This window comes from Xyrauchen texanus, chromosome 24 (assembly GCF_025860055.1).
Source record: "Xyrauchen texanus isolate HMW12.3.18 chromosome 24, RBS_HiC_50CHRs, whole genome shotgun sequence".
Classification (NCBI taxonomy): domain Eukaryota; kingdom Metazoa; phylum Chordata; class Actinopteri; order Cypriniformes; family Catostomidae; genus Xyrauchen; species Xyrauchen texanus.
The window spans coordinates 19,979,232-19,998,710 of record NC_068299.1 but is presented as its reverse complement, the minus strand read 5'-3'; the positions used below and the strand labels follow the sequence as shown (position 1 = coordinate 19,998,710).

Here is a 19,479-nt window from a genome sequence, read left to right as displayed (position 1 = left end):
ACTGGGAGACTAGTCAGGATCGAGGGAAAGATGAATGCAGCAATGAACAGGATGAAAACCTGCTCCAGAGCGCTCTGGACCTCAGACTGGGGCGAAGGTTCATCTTCCAACAGGACAACAACCCTAAGCACACAGCCAAGATAACAAAGGAGTGGCTACGGGACAACTCTGTGAATGTCATTGAGTGGCCCAGCCAGAGCCCAGACTTGAACCCGATTGAACATCTCTGGAGAGATCTGAAAATGGCTGTGCACCGACGCTCCCCATCCAACCTGATGGAGCTTGAGAGGTCCTGCAAAGAAGAATAGGAGAAACTGCCCAAAAATAGGTGCGCCAAGCATGTAGCATCATACACAAAAACACTTGAGGCTGTAATTGGTGCCAAAAGGTGCTTCAACAAAGTATTGAGGAAAGGCTATGAATACTTGTGTACATGTGGTTGTTTTTCGTTTTTTATTTGTAATAAATTTGCAAAGATTTCAAACAAACTTCTCTTTCACATTGTCATTATGGGGGTATTGTTTGTAGAATTTTGAGGAAAATAATGAATTTAATCCATTTTGGAATAAGGCTGTAACGTAACATAATGTGTAAAAAGTGAAGCGCTGTGGATACTTTCCAGATGCACTGTGTGTGTGTGTGTGTGTGTGTGTGTGTGTGTGTGTGTGTGTGTGTGTGTGTGTGTGTGTGTACTTGATGTCATTTAACGTAACTTGAGATCATATAAAACCATGATGATGACACACGAGACGAGAGGTGCACTGCAGCTCGAGTGTCTGATAGAAACACAGCTTGCCGATATATCTTTATTTCATCCTTAATTAAAGTTCATATAATATGGGAGTGTGCCATGTAAATAAACACAAACTCCAAAACTGTCATTCTCTGTGTGGTCAGAGCCTCTTCAACCAGTCACGGAAGAGACCCAATCTGAGCGGGATTCGAGACCGGGAGAGATTTAAAGTTCCGCCAGCTGATGCGCACTAACACGGAGACGCTCGTCTCTCACCCCCGCTGTCTGCAGCTCGCAACGTCATCATCATGATAAGATCAATCATATGTGACAAATAACTCTAAAATGACAACAACAATAAAATGTGTAATATATATATATATATATATATATATATATATATATATATATATATATATATATGTTTTGGATGGACAAGATTGACAAATGTTTATCAATAATACTCTTATAGCTAAAAATGTTTACAGTGTTCAGTGACTAAAATGTCAATATGGCTAAATGTTACTAAAATATGACTAAGATCAGAACATTTGCGTAACTCATAGAAGAGGCATTGACTGCACAGAAAAATGCCAGTTTTGGATTTTGAAGTTATTTACATGATCTGCTTCCGTATTAATTTAACTTTAATAAAGCTATAATGCATTAAATATCCAATTCATTTAAAGCATTTAAGCATGCAGATGATTCAATATTTACAATTCAAGAAATAAAGAATCCAGCTTTTTACCACATATTTTTGTCTGCTTTTTATTTGTGTGGGAGCAACAGAAGAAAATCAACTTAAAAATCAGCTTAGAGGGAACCTTGGATATAACATTCTGACTTTTTGACCTTTAGACCTCTGAGTATCTCTGCAGACCAGGGGTCATAGTTAAACACATTTGCATTATCTTTTGTTTAAAGCTGATCCACTGCATACCCCATAGGACATACAGCTCCACCTGTTTCAGGGCTCCAGACTAAAAAAAGACTTTAGAGCATTGGCTCCTAAACTTGAACATTAAGGAGCCAAATGGCTGTTTTTAGTCGCCAAATCACAGAATTGCTCGAATTAGATTGTTGTTCAGAAACAAGATAGAAAGCCGATGAAACGGAAGACAGCTGATATCCCATTAATCTGTTTAATAAACAGAATATATTGTTGAGAAGATACGTTTGCATTCCCTTTTGTCTCAAATGTTCACACCCCTTTCTTTACGAATACCAGATGGCCAAGACACAGACTATAAGAGTGCAAACTGATAGAAATTCCAGATGCAGTTTATTGTGCTACTCCAATCCCAATAAATAATTACCAGAAGAAAAAAAGTGGTACACAATACGGGACTTTTAATTATAAAGAAGCCCGAAATATCCTTGGGACTCTTATTTTGAAATGTCTGCAGTCCCAGATCTGAATCTGATTCAAACTGCTAACCTGAGCTCCTGAGTTCAAACCCTCAGTTCTTTTCGGGCGATTCATGAGCCATTTGTTCACGACACTCTCGCGCTGGGTTTGTTGTTGCATGCGGTGAAGCAAGCTCATCAGAAACAGAACGGCTCGAGACACAATGGTGGTGCGCCCATAAAGATGTATTCAATAACTCACAAGATGATATCTGACAAACACACACAACTGGACTGTCGCCAATGGCAACTAGATGTTATTGTTGCAATCAATACATTTTAGTCACCGTCTGGAGCCCTGTGTTTGCCCGTAAAATCTGTGTAAGTTGCATTAAATACTGGCTGCAGGTTTGAGCACCAACCTGTGCGACCTTCACGGAGTTCTGCGTGGCACCTCCAGCATGGTATTCAACCTTGAATTTCTTGACAATCTCTTCAAACCTAGAGCACATTAGAGAAAAAATAAAAAGAGGTTACATATTGTAGATGACCAGAAGGTTGGGGGTTCAAGCCCCAGCACCACCAAGATGCCACTGTTGGGCCCTTGAGCAAGGCACTTAACTCCAGGTTGCTCCGGGGGGATTGTCCCTGTAATAAGTGCACTGTAAGTCGCTTTGGATAAAAGCGTCTGCCAAATGCATAAATGTAAAATGTAGTTGGTACAGGAAGAAAATCTTTTAAAGATCGGAATTCTCTTGATAAATTGCACCATTTGGTGGCTGTCTAAATAATTGCACAAACAACACCATAACACCACTGTAGATTCAGCAAGCAACAAAAGGTGTTCATAGACTTATTGTATTGTTTGCATAATCAATTTAAATCCCTCAATTTTTAATGTATCAGCCATTTATTTGCAAGTGAGAAATGTGTAGCATTTCAACTTTACAAAGACAGACATACCAGTAGTCCAAAACAAAGATAAAAATACATTTGCACCCACATACATTGAAAAACAACTTTGCATAAATATAAATGGCACATAAATGCATATAAATATTCATGAAAATAATAATGATCATAATAAAATATTAATATAAGCAATAAGCAGAATAGAATAGGCATAAATAGGTGTGATTTTTGTTGAAAGACTGTAACATAAGATGTTTCATTTAACAAGGCCCTTGTCCGGAGTGTAATCTCAAGTTCACAATATTACCCAGTGGAGATGCATAGAGAACAGGAAACCACAGACAATGTAAACAGGAAATGTAGGACTTGAAGCCTTGTGCCGCAGGGCAGTGAGCCTTCTGAGAATGTGTGTGTGTGTGTGTGTGTGTGTCCACTGTACTTCTGCACAAATCTCTCAGCATGTAGAGACATGTGCGTGCACACAAACACCAAAAGACCCATATAAAAGGTAACAAATGACCTGTCAGATGTCTGAACATTGTTACAGAGGAAAGCATCAACCACAGACCTGTGTGTGCAACAGATTTAACCAGCATTAAAATAGTGCATCACTAAAGGATGCAACCTCCCGTGGCCTATACGGTGTACACAAAAGCACGAAAATCAGACCATGTGCAAACAAAAACACAGACATCTTGTGCAAGCTCCTTTTCTGCATTGATTTTTGAGACTGATGTCTACTAAAAGATAAACCTCAAGCATAAATACATAACACTCAAATATGCACATTAAAAACTAAAGATGTGAGGTAAGAGAAATAGTCATCCAGCACTCAGGAGCTGACTGACATGATGAAACAATGTCAAACACGATTACACTGATTGTAAATTATATTTTCATGTAGCAAACGAATGGGCAGCGGTTACCAAGGGAAGAAAAATCCCAAATCTCCAAATGTACATTGCAAGTGAAAATTGCAGGTATTAATATGCAAGCAAAATAAGAATAGCACTGCAAGTAATGTACATATTTTCAAAAATGTTGGCTTTATATGAACCTAGCCTACAAAACTAATGCACCAGCACAGAGGAGATGATGACAGCATTTCTCCAGATTTGGAATGAGGAGCTTATAAAAAAAAAAAAACTCAATGCCAATTGAATTAACCAATGCAAAAATAAACATTTCACTAGTCAGATATATGATTCATACACTAAAAGTGGTTCTCTTTCTAACATTTGTTTGGTATCTCACTATGTGTAATACCTTGGGCGTGGCCAATCCTGAAAGCACAATAACACCCAGACTGTCAGTTGAGAGACCAATCAAAGCAGTATGATCCAACATCCAACAGCATTTACCAAAAGATCTAAAGATCTTCAGCCCTAGCTGTAAGGGCTCTTAACACCACCTCTCTTCTGACAGCATATCAAACAGAGGAGATGGGCTGACAAATTGATACAGGGGTGCCTGATGCGGCGTTGTGGGAAGAGATCTGCATGATTGCCGATCTCAACCCATGTATGTCAAGACGGGCTGTCCAGAGCTGTGGCCACAGAATGAATCTAGCTGTTGTGGGCAAAAGGGCTATTTGGCTCAGTCTGTCTGGCCTGTCTGAGAGGGAGAAGACAGATTTCATCAATCCCCCACTGCCCAGAAGTCAAGTCAGGGAGGGGCATAGCCAAAACAGCCTTGAAGCAAGGCTTCTTTTGCGGTGGCCAAACATCATCCATCTAACCCTCAGGGGAAGAAGAGACGAGTGACCTAACTAGGGTTCTGGTTCAGGACATGGAGTGGAGGACAGCCGTCAGGGCTTTTACTCCAGATATTTAATCATCCCCAAGAGACGAAGAGGTCACTGTCCCATTCTGGATTTGCGAAACCTCAAATACCTCAGAAGTACAAATTAAAAATGCTCACGCTCCAATAACTCTCTCAGTTTATTCGTCCCAGAGACTGGTTTATGTCAGACGATCTGAAGGATGTGTATTTTCATGTGGGCATCTACCCGTCACACAGAACATTCTTAAAAGATGTGCCTATCAGGGAATAGCTTACACAGTAAAGCTAGATACGAGAACGCCTATTGGGTCTGATGGCCTCATTCCTTTAAGACTACTGCAAATGGAAACAGTTTCTGCATTGGATTGCAGCACAGCACTTGTTTCACTTAAATAGCAGAATAAGAGTGACCTCAGAGGAAATCCTCGCTCTACATCACTGGAGAATCCCTGCTTTCCTTCACAGGGGAACCCCTTATTGGGGGAAAATGCGAATGGGATTTGGCCCATGTCACTACAGAATATGCACATAAAACTTCTAACAGTGTTTCTAGCAATGAAGCACTTTGTACAGTTCCTTCAAGGCCACAACGTCCTAGATAGTTTGGACAACACGACAACGGTGGCATACGTAATAAGCAGCTATACAGCCTGGCACAAAAGCTGATTGTGTGGACCAGTGCATGCTTTCATTTCGGGTGATGCACGTTCCAGAAGCGATGGATTCCGGTGCAGATCTCCTGTCCAGGTGGAATCCTCTTTAGGAGAATGTAGACTTCATCCTCAGAGTGAGTCAGCGGTGGGAGAAATACGGGTGAACTGCCAGAGATCTCTTCGCATCGCACAAAAAAAAAATCTCATTGTCCTCCGTTCTTCTCTCTGGCGAGAAACGGAGCTCCTATGGGTGTAGATGCTCTAGCGCATCCTTGGTCAAACGTGCTACTTTACGTATTTCCTCCACTCTGAGTCTGAACAGTCAAACTCTAAAAAGAGTAAGAGAATGTGGTCACTCAATCATACTGATCGCCCAGAAGTGGCCGGGGCAACTGTGGCTGGTGGAGATAATTCAACTTGTGCACAGCCTTGGCATCTCCCGCTGTGAAGGAATCGCCTGTCGCAAGTGCAGTGGGAAATATTTAACCCCGCCCCTAGTAGCTCTTTGGACCTGACCCGTGAGGCTAAATTTGTGTCAGGGGTTTACCCCCTCCCGGAATGATTCAGAGAACGAGAGCAGTTTCAACATATGATCGGAAATGGGATGTGTTTGAGCAGTGGTATGCACACAGACACATTGTTCCATTTTTATGCTCCGTGGCAGATGTTGTGTTTTCTGCAGGAACTTCTAGATATAGGCAGGATCTTTTCTACCATCAAGGTTTATCTCGCTGCCATAATGGCTAGTCAGGTGGGAATTGACTCAAATATAATGGGTCAACACCTACTTGTTTGCAGGTTTATGAGGGAAGCAAAACATTTGAACAGGTTTTCAAAGCTACTGGTTCAATCGTAGGATCTGTCCTTGGTCCTGAACGTGCTTTTTCATACTCCCTTTGAGCCAGTTGAAAGTATAGAATTAAAGCTCCTTTCGCCAAGTGTGTTAGTGAACTACATGCTTTGACAATTCATCACTCTTGTGTGAACTACATGTTTTGACAGTTCATCACTCTTGTATGCGCTTTGCCGTGGATTAATCGAGAGCGTCTCTTAAAACGAATCCAGCAATTGTGCCTAAAGGGAGCGACTCTGCGCTCAGCTGTAAAGTGGATTTACTAACTTTTCACCCACTGCCTTTTTGCTCGCCAGAGGACGAGTGGCTTCACTGCTTGTGTCCAGTTTGTACTAAACATTTGTATGTGGAAAGATGAAGGCATTGTTTCTTGGGCTAATTTGGTAGTGGAGGGAATTATATTAAGTTAGAATAGTCTGCGGCTACGATCTCCAGAGGGCTTGAGAGCTCATTCTTCCAAAGACATGGCTACCTTGTAGGAGAAGTTTAAAGGCATTTCATTCAAGGACATTTGTGCATCTGCGAGTTGAGCATCACCTCACACTTTTGTATGATTTTATAGACTGGAACTCAGAGCCGTCATTGGCTCATTCAGTCCTTGGTGTGGGTGGTCAATCTGCCGTTGTGTAAGAATAAAAAAATACATATACAAATCAACATTAACACAAGGGTGTTATTTTGGCGTATTCCCCAAAATCCATTCTTTGCAAATTGTTAGGGTGGGTGTACATTGGACACTACAAGTTGGTTGACGGTCTGCTTTAGACAGCATATCTGCAATACGGGAGTTGGCTATATCCCATAGTGAGAAACTGAACGAATATTAGAAATATTAGTTATGTAACTCACATAACCCTTGTTCTCTGATAACAGGAGTGAGGCATCTCACCACACTTGCCTTCCTGCAGTTGCACAGAGAAGAGATATGTGGAGAATGAAGTAGGAACTTATGAAAGTGGTTTATATAGGGAGGTGGGACTCCCATCACAGCTGTGACTTGTCTGTCAACTGACAGACTGGGTGTTATTGGTGTGTCCAGTATTGGCCACGCCCTAGGCATTACCCATAGTGAGATTACTCCTGTTATCAGAGAACCGGGGTTACGTGAGTAACCTAAAGTTAAAGTTCATTAAAATTATTATTGTACCATTAATAAAGTTGTATTTAACATAAAGGCTATTTATCATATACAGATATTATTTTACTTTGTATTACTATCAACAACATTGTAGCATTTGGTAATTCTAACATGTGAGCACAACACCGAACTGATGCATAGCATCGGACAGCACGAAACAAATAATGTACAGCAAAAATCTAATGAAAATCATGATGTACGTATTTCGAAATATATATTTCTGACCCTGGATGTAACTCTAGAGAGATGGAGATGAGAGATGCAACAGGTGTTTACGTTACTCTCTTCACCATGCAGCTGGTACATTACACAAAGTTTTTTAGCTATTTCTGCCTATGGTCAAATGTTTTGCATATTACTAATGACGGAATGCCCAAATATAAAATGGCGGCAAAACTATAGATCACTCCAATTCATGAGCTTGCAATATTAAAAGCTTTGATAATAAACAGGAACAATATAGTTATAATTGCATCCCTCATTTACTGAGACGTGGTATAACACCATTTGTATGTCGAATTAACAGGTTTAGAATCTGTAACATCAGTAGCTATGCGAGTTCAGTAACTATGTTCGTGCTTGCACGGTAGGGCTGCACGATTTTGGAAAAAACTGACATTGCGATATTTTGATTTTCTGCGATATATATTGCGATATGAAAAAATACAGGATGACTTCGCCAGATGAGTTCAATAGCTCTATTTGAGAAGAATTAATTATTCTAGAATGATTGGGGTGATTTTGTAGGGAACTGCATCTTCATGGAATATTTTTATAAAAAAAAAGAAACTGAAAATGACTGACTTATTTTGGGTAGTTTATTTTATTATAATAATTAATACACTGTTTAATTCACCATGGTTCCATTGTATTCATGTAATACTCTTATCAATTCACCCTAAAGTCAATGATCTAACATGTTATGATATTAATAATGCATGTTGCTTACCCTAAAATAAAGGGGCTCATTTGTGAATGAAGTGTAGTGTCTAGAAGGGATCCAGGAGATTACAGAAGGCTTTATCTCTGTACTCCAACCAGGTTAAAACAGAGCATTACACTAAGGAAGTTTCATTATCACAATAATTAATGTGAATGACAAAATAAGTAATTTAACATGTTATTATATTACAAATTAGATTACAATTTTGTTTTTTTAAAGAAATGTAAACAATAAATATCTTTCAATTTAAACCCTTTGGGGAAAAAAGTGCAGCTATACACCAACCCTGAGTGGTTTACAAAAATACAACATAAAATAAAATGTTTATAAAAGAAATAACTTAAAAAATAGTTGCGTGATTGTATTACATACCGCTTGTCAAGCGACCGAATCATGTTTTTAAAACCCTCTTTGCTAAATTGTTACCATGTCTTTCGCAAGGTGAAATGTTACTGAATCGGTGATTTTTCTCTGTCGTTTGGAAAATTTCTCGTATGGTGTAACACTGGCAAAGGCCTCTGAAATAGTTTTTTTCTTTGGACGGCATTTAGATCTGGCTTTGCACTCGACATACAAAGATTTGTGGCGCTGACTTAAATGATCAAACAAATTGGTCAGGTTTCCTCGTGTTGTGGCAACAATTGCAAGACACTCTCGACAAAGTACCTGTTTTTGGTCAACATCATCCTGTCTGTAGACAAAATATTTCCATATAACTGACAATGCATTTCATTTTGCAACCAAATCCTCCATTTATTTTTGCCTGTTCCTTGCTCATCATTTCATCAAGCGCAAGCAGAGCCTGCACGTCAACAACGTGCAGCAATTAACTTTTTTTTAGAATTATAATTATAAACTCTGTATCTATGAACCCATAAATCAGAGTAAATTCTGTAATATCAGACAGATATAATACTACTTTTCCTATTGGAAAAAAAATATTGTAGACTATAGTGTTGTCACGGTACCAACATTTTTGTAGTCGGTACAATACCTGCTCGATACCATTTTTGGTACCAAAGCAAAACACAAAAACAGGTTACTAAACAAAACTCTTTTACTAACAAAGTTAACAAAAACATTAGCAGCAGAACTAAGAACAAAAATATGCCATTGAGCAACACTAAGTTAAATATATTATTTTTGAATTATAAAAAAAAAAAAAAACTGTACAAGGTATGCTTAAAGTATTTTTGAACACTTATATAAGATTTGCTTCAACTTTAAGTTTTTACCGAGTACTAAAAAAACGAAATAAACAAGCATACAATAGAATAAATAAACTACTTCCAAACTAATGTGCAAAGTGCTCAAATTTATAAAGCTGAAAAATGGCAAATTTCTTCACGATAAGAAATGCAGTGACATATATTATGATTAACTAAATCGTGAGCAATCGCGTTCTAATCTAGCTGCATTAAGCGTGGCCGCTCGAGGGATGAGCGTCCCCGAGGCAGAGTCTCTCTCAGCCGGGTGCAGTTTCAATCTCTCCCCCTTAGATCGGGACATTCGCGCAACTCATAGAAGAGGCACCGACCATACAGAGAAATGCCAGTTTCTGAGTTTATAGTTATTAACATGACCTGCTTCTGTATTATTTGAACTTTAATAAAGCTATAACACATTAAATATAACTGCATTTGTAACGCTGGGATGTTTCCTTTAAAGAGCTCCGGCTCCGCTTATTCCGCAACAATTTTTTAAAAATTCCCTAATAATTTTAATAATATTGGAATGTTAGGAAAGCTATAACGCATTAAATTTAACTGCATTTAAGATGTAACGCATTTTTCCTTTAAAGATGAGTTTCCTCCTTTTGTCAGAAAATTGCGAAAGCAGCGTTTACAAACAGGTTTTTGCTGATCTGTTAATCTCCATGTTCAGAACGGTTTGTTCTGATGGTGAAAAAGTGGCTCTGGACTCTAGATAAAGCTTTGGTCCTTCAATGTAAATCTATGGATTTTTTTCACCTGGTTACCAAGTTTAACCCTCTGGGGTCTGAGGTTATTTTGGGCCCTGGAGAAGTTTTGACATGCCTTGACATTTGTGCTTTTTTCAGTTGCTTAAAAACATATTAATGGCTAAAGTCTGATAACACTGTATTCAGCACAAACTGGGCTACAATAATATGTGAGCAACATGTATGTACAGGTTTGTATTTTTGAGAAAACAACATTTATGCATGGTTTTTGAAAAAAATATATATTTTAAAAATGTAATTTGTGATCAAAGCTGAATTTTCAGCATCATTACTGCAGTCTTCAGTGTCACATGATCCTTCAGAAATCAATATAATATGCTGATTTTCTAATATGGGCATATTTAAAGTGCATTTTACTAATTTAACCTGAACACATATTTGCAAGCACAAGCTTTGTTGATGATAATGAGGCATTATAAACACTAGATAAAATATAATCTAAACATTCATATTATTTTTATATCATATTACATACCATATTTATATTATACAGCATACAATTTAAATACCTGCTTTAGCCGAAACAGCATTTAAATGTAACTAAAACTTGCTTATTAGGACATATTTCATATGTCAATACTCTGAATCCTGGCTGGCAAGTCTGGAAACAGTCCCACTAGTAAAATATGTACATGTTTATATAAAATAGCATGTCAACTAATTAAAAATAAATTACTTACTCGTCCGAAATTGTATCCTCGGCTGGATCAAGTCGCTCTTCAAAATACAAACATTCATCGGAGTCCTGCTCTTCTTCTGAGGAAAATATGTTAACTCTTCCTTAATATCCTGGAGCTTTCTCGTCTGTGTATCGTTGCAAACGTGCAGTAAAATTAGTTAATTATTTACATCAAACCTCTGAACACTGTCGGGGGCGTTTACATTTGCGTTGATCGTCTCAGCACATTAGCGTATGAATGGCACGCTCTGCTGGTGGGTGGGATCACATTAAAGATAATGAGATGGTAAAAACTGTACATCACTTAGTTTCAAACAGATTGCATTGCAGTAGAATATTTGTTTTAAATTGGCAATGTTTTATTTAAAAGTAGACATTTTAAGCTTTCTTTAGACATATGTTTCATGTTTGTGTGATAAGTATTCGCGAAGTTTCAGTTCATTTTTGTGACGCATTTCTGAAATATGCTCGTGGGAGACAGAGACTGCTGAAAGCTCACCCTTTTTATTTTAAAAAAGCACAAGATTTTGTTGTTATTGTGAGTGTACACAAATAAAAGTAGACCCTTTATAGTCTCTAATGATGTCTTACACTTATCCATATACCCAAAAATGACGGAGTATTTTAAGTTGTTTCTGCTGTAATGACGAAAATATCCAGCAGGACGTGCCCGTCGACCCCAGAGGGTTAATACATTGTGATTAGGGGTTTGATAAAATCAATGTGTTTGGGGTTTGTTAAAATCAAAGTAAACTATGCAATAGTAATAGTGATGCATGCCTTAACAAGCTCCAATAATTAAATTTACATTTATGCAGTTGGCAGACACTTTTATCCAAAGCGACTTACCGTGCATTCAAGATATACATTTTTATCAGTTTGTGTTCCCTGGGAATTACAGTCAACCAACAAAACAATGCAAGTGTATAAATGCTTACAGCAAGTATTTTTATCTGGCTTTAATAATCAATTGCCATATTTATTTTCACACATAAACTGAAAGGCTATAGAGCAGGCAGTCAGGTGCCTAGGCATTAGTGTTGTCATGGTACTAAAATTTCACGGTACTCGATACCATTTTTGGTACCAAAGCAAAAACAGGTTACTAAACAAAGTTAACAAAACATTAGCAGCAGAACTAAGAACAGAAATATGCCATTGAGCAACACTTCAAAAATAATATATTTAAATTAAATTATAACAAAACTGTACAATGTATGCTTAAAATATTTTTGAACACTTATATAAGATTTGCTGCAACTTTTACTTTAAGTTTTTACCAAGTACTACAAAAAAAACTAAATAAACATGTATACAATAGAATTAATAAAAAACTATTTCCAAACTAATGTGCAAAGTGCTCTCATATTAATAAAGCTGCATATTGCCTTCACGATAATAAATGCACAGTGACATATATTTTGATAAAATAAGTCGCAAGCAATCGCGTTCTAATCTAGCTGCATTAAGCGTCCGCGCTCGAGGGATGAGCGTCCGCGCTCGAGGGATGAGCGTCCCCGAGGCAGAGTCTCTCTCAGCCGGGTGCAGTTTCAATCTCTCCCCCTCGGGGAGATCGGGACATTCGCGCAACTCATTGAAGAGGCACCGACCACACAGAGAAATGCCAGTTTCTGAGTTTAAAGTTATTAACATGACCTGCTTCTGTATTATTTGAACTTTAATAAAGCTATAACACATTAAATATAACTGCATTTGTAACGCCGGGATGTTTCCTTTAAAGAGCTCCGGCTCCGCTTATTCCGCAACAATTTTTTAAAAATTCCCTAATACATAAAATGAATCTGTGAAAGTTTAGAGTGCATCTGGACTGTGATCTGTGTAATGATTCCTCTCCTCCGTCAGGCATGAACTGCAGTGCTGCTCTCGCGCGTCATTACTTTCATATGATTTCATTTTACGTTAAATGAGATCAAGTGACTATAATAATTGCTTGTTGTGAGAGTTCAAAAGTTCCCGACTCTGCATGGGTACAGGGTAAACCCGGTACTCGGTACTCCAGTACCTTCAGAAATTCTGGTATCGTAAAAAAATGTTTTGTTTCAGTACCGACTTTGTACCGGAGTACCGGTATTTTTGACAACATTACTAGGCATGGCAATGCACCGTGATAAATTACCAGGAAAATTTACTCACACCTCATACCATGTAAGCGACAATTGTGTTCCCATGAATTTTGAAATAGGAAATGATGACACTGATGTACTAGGCCTACAGAGACATTTGCACACCGAACACACAGCACACAGTGACTCGTGAAAAGCTTATCATGATCCATTAGCAGAGAGTGGCCCTCGGGCACAGAATGAGCCACCCCTGGCTCCCAGCATTTCCTCTGGGAGGAGGGTCAGCTCTCCCTCTGATCTGTCACTCCCCTTGTGACATTGTCAGAGGGGGAAAAGCCTGTCAAGCAACACTTCATATTCAGCCAAGGAGCAGGAAGGAACAGCAGGGGGCGGGGGGGTGCTTTATATAACTACACATTTAAATACTTCCTTTAGCAACAGGAGCTCTGCACTCTTGGCAACAAAGGCTCAGGCTGGATGATGGCTGGCATGTTGCGGCTGTTCAAGATGCTGCCCAACAACAAATCCGCCGCTTTCTCTCTCCAGCTCGTCTTCAGCCCTTTGAAGCTTTTGTAAACAGTGGAGTGACACCTTCTGAGAGCATAATCACTTGCATCTTCCTCGTGGGTGCTGGTGTGTTTGTGTGAGATGCCTTCGAAGCCTTTAAGGCATGAAAACACAAGGGAAAAATATTGTTAACTTGTCGAAAATCGCATACGGTTGCAAGGTTTTTGTTGTAATCTCTGCCAACTATTTCCATTAAAATTCTTCTTTAATCCTGACAACCTATAAACAGTAGAAAAGTGTAAGACTCCAGCTTCGAGATTTTACAACTTTTTTATGCCACAATTTTTTTTTTTTTTTTTTAAATAAAGAGTCAGGAGTAAATGTCAAGCATACTAAATTAAAATGGGAGATATTGATATTTAGAATATTTTGCGTGTTTAAAACAGTAAGATTTAAAGACCCTTTGATATAAAAAATTAAGCTTTGTGGCTTTTAGTCCATGTCTATTACCTTTGCTTTGAAGCAATCTATCTGCTGGTGTACTCTTAAAAGTTGACTTTTCGAAGATATACACATTTTTATTTTGCAGTTTCTAGTTTGCAGCTCACCTTGCATGATTTTGGTCCAATCAAATGTTCTCTAAAATGAGAATGTCCCTCCCCTTAAAAGCCCCTCCATACTTCCTTCAATATCAAAGAACGAATGGGTGTGATGCCATTTAGAACTAAATCTGGCCAAAATTTGCATTCATTTGGATGGTTTGTAACAACTCAGTGGGGAGAACTTTCAGAAAACAACTGCTAAACAATATCTTACTGTCACTGGTCCATGACAAACACCATCTTACTCTCATTGGTCCATGACAACAGTAGGTGTGACCTAGAGCTTCACCAACTTTGAGGTCAACTTATTGCTATTCATTCAGTTAAGGTCAGTCAACAGGAACACAGCAGGGTGCAGTTATTAGCGAGCTGGCGCAAAAAAAATTCATAAACATATGTCATGTGATTTATGTTTAATTAGTTTAAAAAGCAATCACACTGCTTCAAACAACTTAAAATATGCATTTCATCATTTTATTTACAAATTTTTGCAGCAGTATCAGAGTCACTAGAACTGGTGTATATTATGTGTGTTAGTGCATTAGCTTTGTGAATTCATAATGTAAACAAGTTAAAATTACGCATTTTCTACTGCATATATAAATTTAAAGAGCAACATGCAGGTTGAATTTATAACTGAATTAATACTTTATATTGTCTGCAGAGGTCTTTTAAAAACACATATGTAGAAATTACTAATGAAATCTCATTTGATGTAGAGATTTTGATGAAAATGTGCTAGGCTCTGGAATACGCCTTTCCGCTATCAACGCGTCATATGGCGTAGAGGCTGAGGCAAACAAAAGAGCTCATGGTCAGCTCTCATTGTGGGTGTTGATGTAGTTAGAGCAGTACAGAAAGTTTTAGAGAAGCCATAATGGTAAATTATTGTGTTTGTGCTGGTTGCACGAATTCCAGCCTGTCAGGACATCGTGTCCATCATTTTCCTTCTAGAAAAAACAAGGCTTTTCGGTCTTGAGTGCGTTTTGTGCAGGTGAAGAGAGCAGACTTCACTGCCGCGTCTGTTACCACACACTCGGTCGTTTGTGGCGCACATTTCACTCCGAGAATTATCGACCTGGAGATTTGTTGGAGTCTCGGATGGGATTTCGGAGTAAGGACCACGTGAGGCTGATTACTGATGCTGTTCCCTCGGTGCACTCGATGGAATCAAGTCCACCGTCAAAGTGTACACCGGATTTTGGCGCGGGCTGGACTGGAGGACAAAGTGCTAACGTTAGCAGACATTCTGTGCAACGAAAGCGAGGACTTAGCAGAGTAAGTCTTACTTTTAATTATTTTAACTCTTAATTTGCTCATAATTATAGGCCTGTGGGCCATCATAGGCATGTTCGGTCCACACCGGAGAACTTCGGTTTCTTCATTCGCATCCATTGTAACCTGAGCTTGAACTTGACCAGACTCCTCAGCCCATCGTCACTTCCGGTTAGTGCTTTATAGACGCGGAAGTTATTTTATCACAATTTATCTCAAAATATCGTTAATGGCTAAATATATATTACTCCAGTTCAGAAAATCTAGTTGTTTTATCATCAACATACACTATGCTATATAGGGGTGTCCAACCTGCATGTTGCTCTTTAAATCATCATAGAGTGGTTAAAAGTAAAGCTTCTTTTACTGATGCAAATTCTATTCATAGTGAATTCTATTCATAGAATGAGGCAATTAAGTTATTGATAACATATTTTAATGTCACATTAAAATGAAATAATAAATAAATCAATTACTTACCCTCACGTTGTTCCAAAACCATATGCCTTTTATTCCAGTGGCAGAATGTTCGACAATGACAACCTCAGTCACCAATCACTTCATTCATACAATGAAAGTGAATGTTGGCCAAGACTGAACATTCAGCCTAACTTTTCAAACAGCTTTGGAACACCACAAGGGTGCGAAAATTATGACAGAATTTTCATTTATGAATGAAATATCCTTTTAAGGTTTTACATGTTTACATTTAATAGAACCATATCAAGATGGCGGCACGAACGCAACGCGATGCTCAGTGTCTCTCCAGATTCTGCAAATTAGTGGTAATATTCTTGTTTAAATCAAGTATTTTCGATAAAAACAGTTTAGCGTACATATCGTACACCTGACAGGAACTCTTGAACATCAGTTCCTGCAATTCTGACACCGTTATTAGCGTACTTCCAGAGATCGCTAAACCAACGGGACCTCCGAACATCCCCACACCGACTGAAGGGCTCTTCAGAATTCGAGCAAGGCTAAAGCTAACTCCACATCGACTCACTCTTCCAAGCCTTTTCCTCACCAATGTTCGCTCGCTGGTGAACAAAATGGATGAACTACAGCTGCGGATCACCACACACAGAATGATTATGGACTGCAACATCATGATTTTCACAGAAACTTGGCTTAACAGCGGAATACCCAATAGCCATATTGAGCTAGCTGGACGCTGCCTGCTCCGTGAGGACAAAATATCTTATGACTGCAGTAAGACCCGAGGTGGGGGTTTGTGCATTTATGTTAACAAAACGAGGTGCACGGACACCACCATCACAGAGTCACTGCTCAGCCAACCATGAGTATCTCATGGGTAAGTGTAGACCTTTCTATTTGCCCAGAGAGTTTAAATCAACTGTAGTAACAGCAGCCTACATACCACCGGATGCTAATCAAGTCAAGTGGTTTTTAATGCTAAGATTGCCATGAAAGAACCGCATTCTGCTATCAGTAAAAAACAAACTCTGCATCCCGAGGCAGCCAACATTGTCGCGGGTGACTTCAACCACTAGAATGTAAAGACTGTACAGCCTAATTCCTAAAGAGGAGGAAAGATTTTAGACAAAGTCTACACAAATATAGCTGATGCATACAAAGCTGCTCCCCTCCCCCATCTAGGACACTCAGATCAGCTCTCTTTGTTTCTACTGCCCAAGTATTTAGCACTCATCAAACATGTGAAACCAACAGTAAGGACAGTCAAAGTGTGGCCAGAGGGAGCTGACTCGGCACTTCAGCAGCGTTTTGGAAACACTGACTGGAGAGTGTTCGCAACTCAGGCCACCCACGACTCCCACAAGGACGTTGATTCATATGCCTCCTCCATTCTGGACTGTATCAACTCAAACATCAACAGTGTCACCACCCTCAAACAGATTACCACTTTTCCTAATCAGAAGCCATGGATGAACAGTGAGGTCAGACTCCTGCTGAAAGCACGAGACACAGCATTCAGATCAGGTGATATAGCTCATCCAGGGCTAACCTGAATTGGGGCATCAAAAAGGCCAAGCACAACCACAAGCTAAGGATCACTTCAAGAACAACTCTGACCCCCTGACGCATGTGGCAAGGCATCCAGGCCATCACAGACTACAAAGCTACTAACTCCACCCCCACCCCCCGTCACCGACACCTCCTTGCCTGATGAGCTGAACCACTTCTATGGCCACTTTGATAGGGACAACAAGGAAGTGGCCATCAAGGCTGTGGTCTCTGCAATTCACCAGCCCCTCACACTCTCCACCACCAATGTGTGTGGGGCACAGAGCAGGATTAATGCACGCAAGGCTGCTGGTCCTGATGGTATCCCTGGACGCGTACTTGGGGCCTGTGCTGGGCAGCTGACTGAGGTTTGGACTGACATATTTAATCTGTTACTAGCCCAAGCAGCTGTCCCTGCCTGCTATAAAACCACCTCCATTGTGCCGGTGCCAAAACACCCCAATGCAACAAGCCTTAATGACTAACGTCCAGTTGCACTTACCCCCATCATTATGAAGTGCTTCGAGAGGCTGGTCCTGGCCCATCTCAACACCTGCTTACCACCCTCACTGGACCCCTTCCAATTCGCCTACCATCAGAACACGAGCACAGAGGAGGCCATCTCTAAGGCACTTTACTCTGCCCTGTCCCACCTTGAAAATAGAAACACCCATGTGAGAATGCTGTTCATTGACTTTAGTTCAGCATTCAACAAATCATTCCCTCCAAACTGATTACCAAACTCAGTGAACTGGGCATCAATTCCTCCCATCTGTAACTGTATTCTGGACTTCCTAACCAACAGACCTCAGTCTGTTAGTTTAGATAATTACACCTCCTCAACCATCACCCTGAACACCGACGTACCACAGGGATGTTTGCGGAGCCCTCTCCTTTACTCCCTCTTCACCTACGACTGCACACCTGTACATGGCTCGAACACCATTGTCAAGTTTGCAGATGACACTACGGTGATTGGTCTCATCAGCAACAATGATGAGACAGACTACAGGGAGGAGGTCCAGCACCCATCATCGTGGTGCACTGGTCTTAGTGTTGAGAGCCAGGTTGTTGTCAAAGAGCTCATTGTGGACTTCAGGAAGTCTAAAGCTGGCACACACACACACCCATTCTCATCAACGGGACTGAGGTGGAGCGTGTCACTAGCTTCAAGTTTCTGGGCGTCCACATCTCTGAGGACCTCTCTTGGACCCTCAACACCTCTACAATGATCAAGGCGGCTCACCAGCGTCTCTTCTCTCTGAGGAGACTCAAGAAGGTCCACCTGTCTCCTCAGATCCTGGTGAACTTCTACCGCTGCACCATAGAGAACATCCTCACCAACTGTCACAGTTTGGTATAGCAACTGCTCTGCCCATGATCAGAAAGCACTGCAGAGGGTGGTGAAAAAAGCCCAACGCATCACCGATTCCTCACTCACACAATGCTTGCGTAAGGCGCGCAGCATCAAAGACTGTTCCCACCCCAACCACAGACTGTTCACCCCACTCCACTCCGGGAGGCGTTTTAGGTCCCTCCACACCCAAACCAGCAGGTTCAGAGGAAGCTACTTTCCTGCGGCTGTCACCCTACTAAACTCTAGCTCTGCATCCCGGTGACAATTTGCACTACCCTATCCCACCCATTCTGTTCTATTTATTTATTTAAAAATGTACATACTGTAATTACACCTATACATAGCCATATTCTACTGCTCTTCATACTATTCATCCTGCACGTACACTTATTCTTACTGCCCTTATAATGTTACTACACTGCACATAGCTGTACTTACCTGTCTATATGGTTCATACAGAATATCCATATTATATATTCTGCTAATACACTGCATAGATGTATATTATTCTACTAATTTTAATGTCACTGCTACTACATTGCACATATCTGTACATGTTTATACACCGTTCATATTACATAGCCATATTTATTCTGCTCTTATAACACTGCAATATATTTCTTGTCCTGCCTTTGCACCACCTG

At 39.9% G+C, this 19,479-nt stretch overlaps 1 protein-coding gene across 2 annotated transcripts in view; it reads right to left on the bottom strand.

Moving 5' to 3' along the window:
* Positions 1-19,479, bottom strand: part of LOC127618260 (adenosine kinase-like) — a 272,393-nt gene that overhangs the window by 205,544 nt on the left and 47,370 nt on the right. For both annotated transcript variants that reach the window (XM_052090626.1, XM_052090627.1), the window contains exon 4: positions 2,506-2,584. In XM_052090626.1, the coding sequence (XP_051946586.1) occupies positions 2,506-2,584 (79 nt within the window). The remainder of the gene's footprint in view (positions 1-2,505; positions 2,585-19,479) is intronic.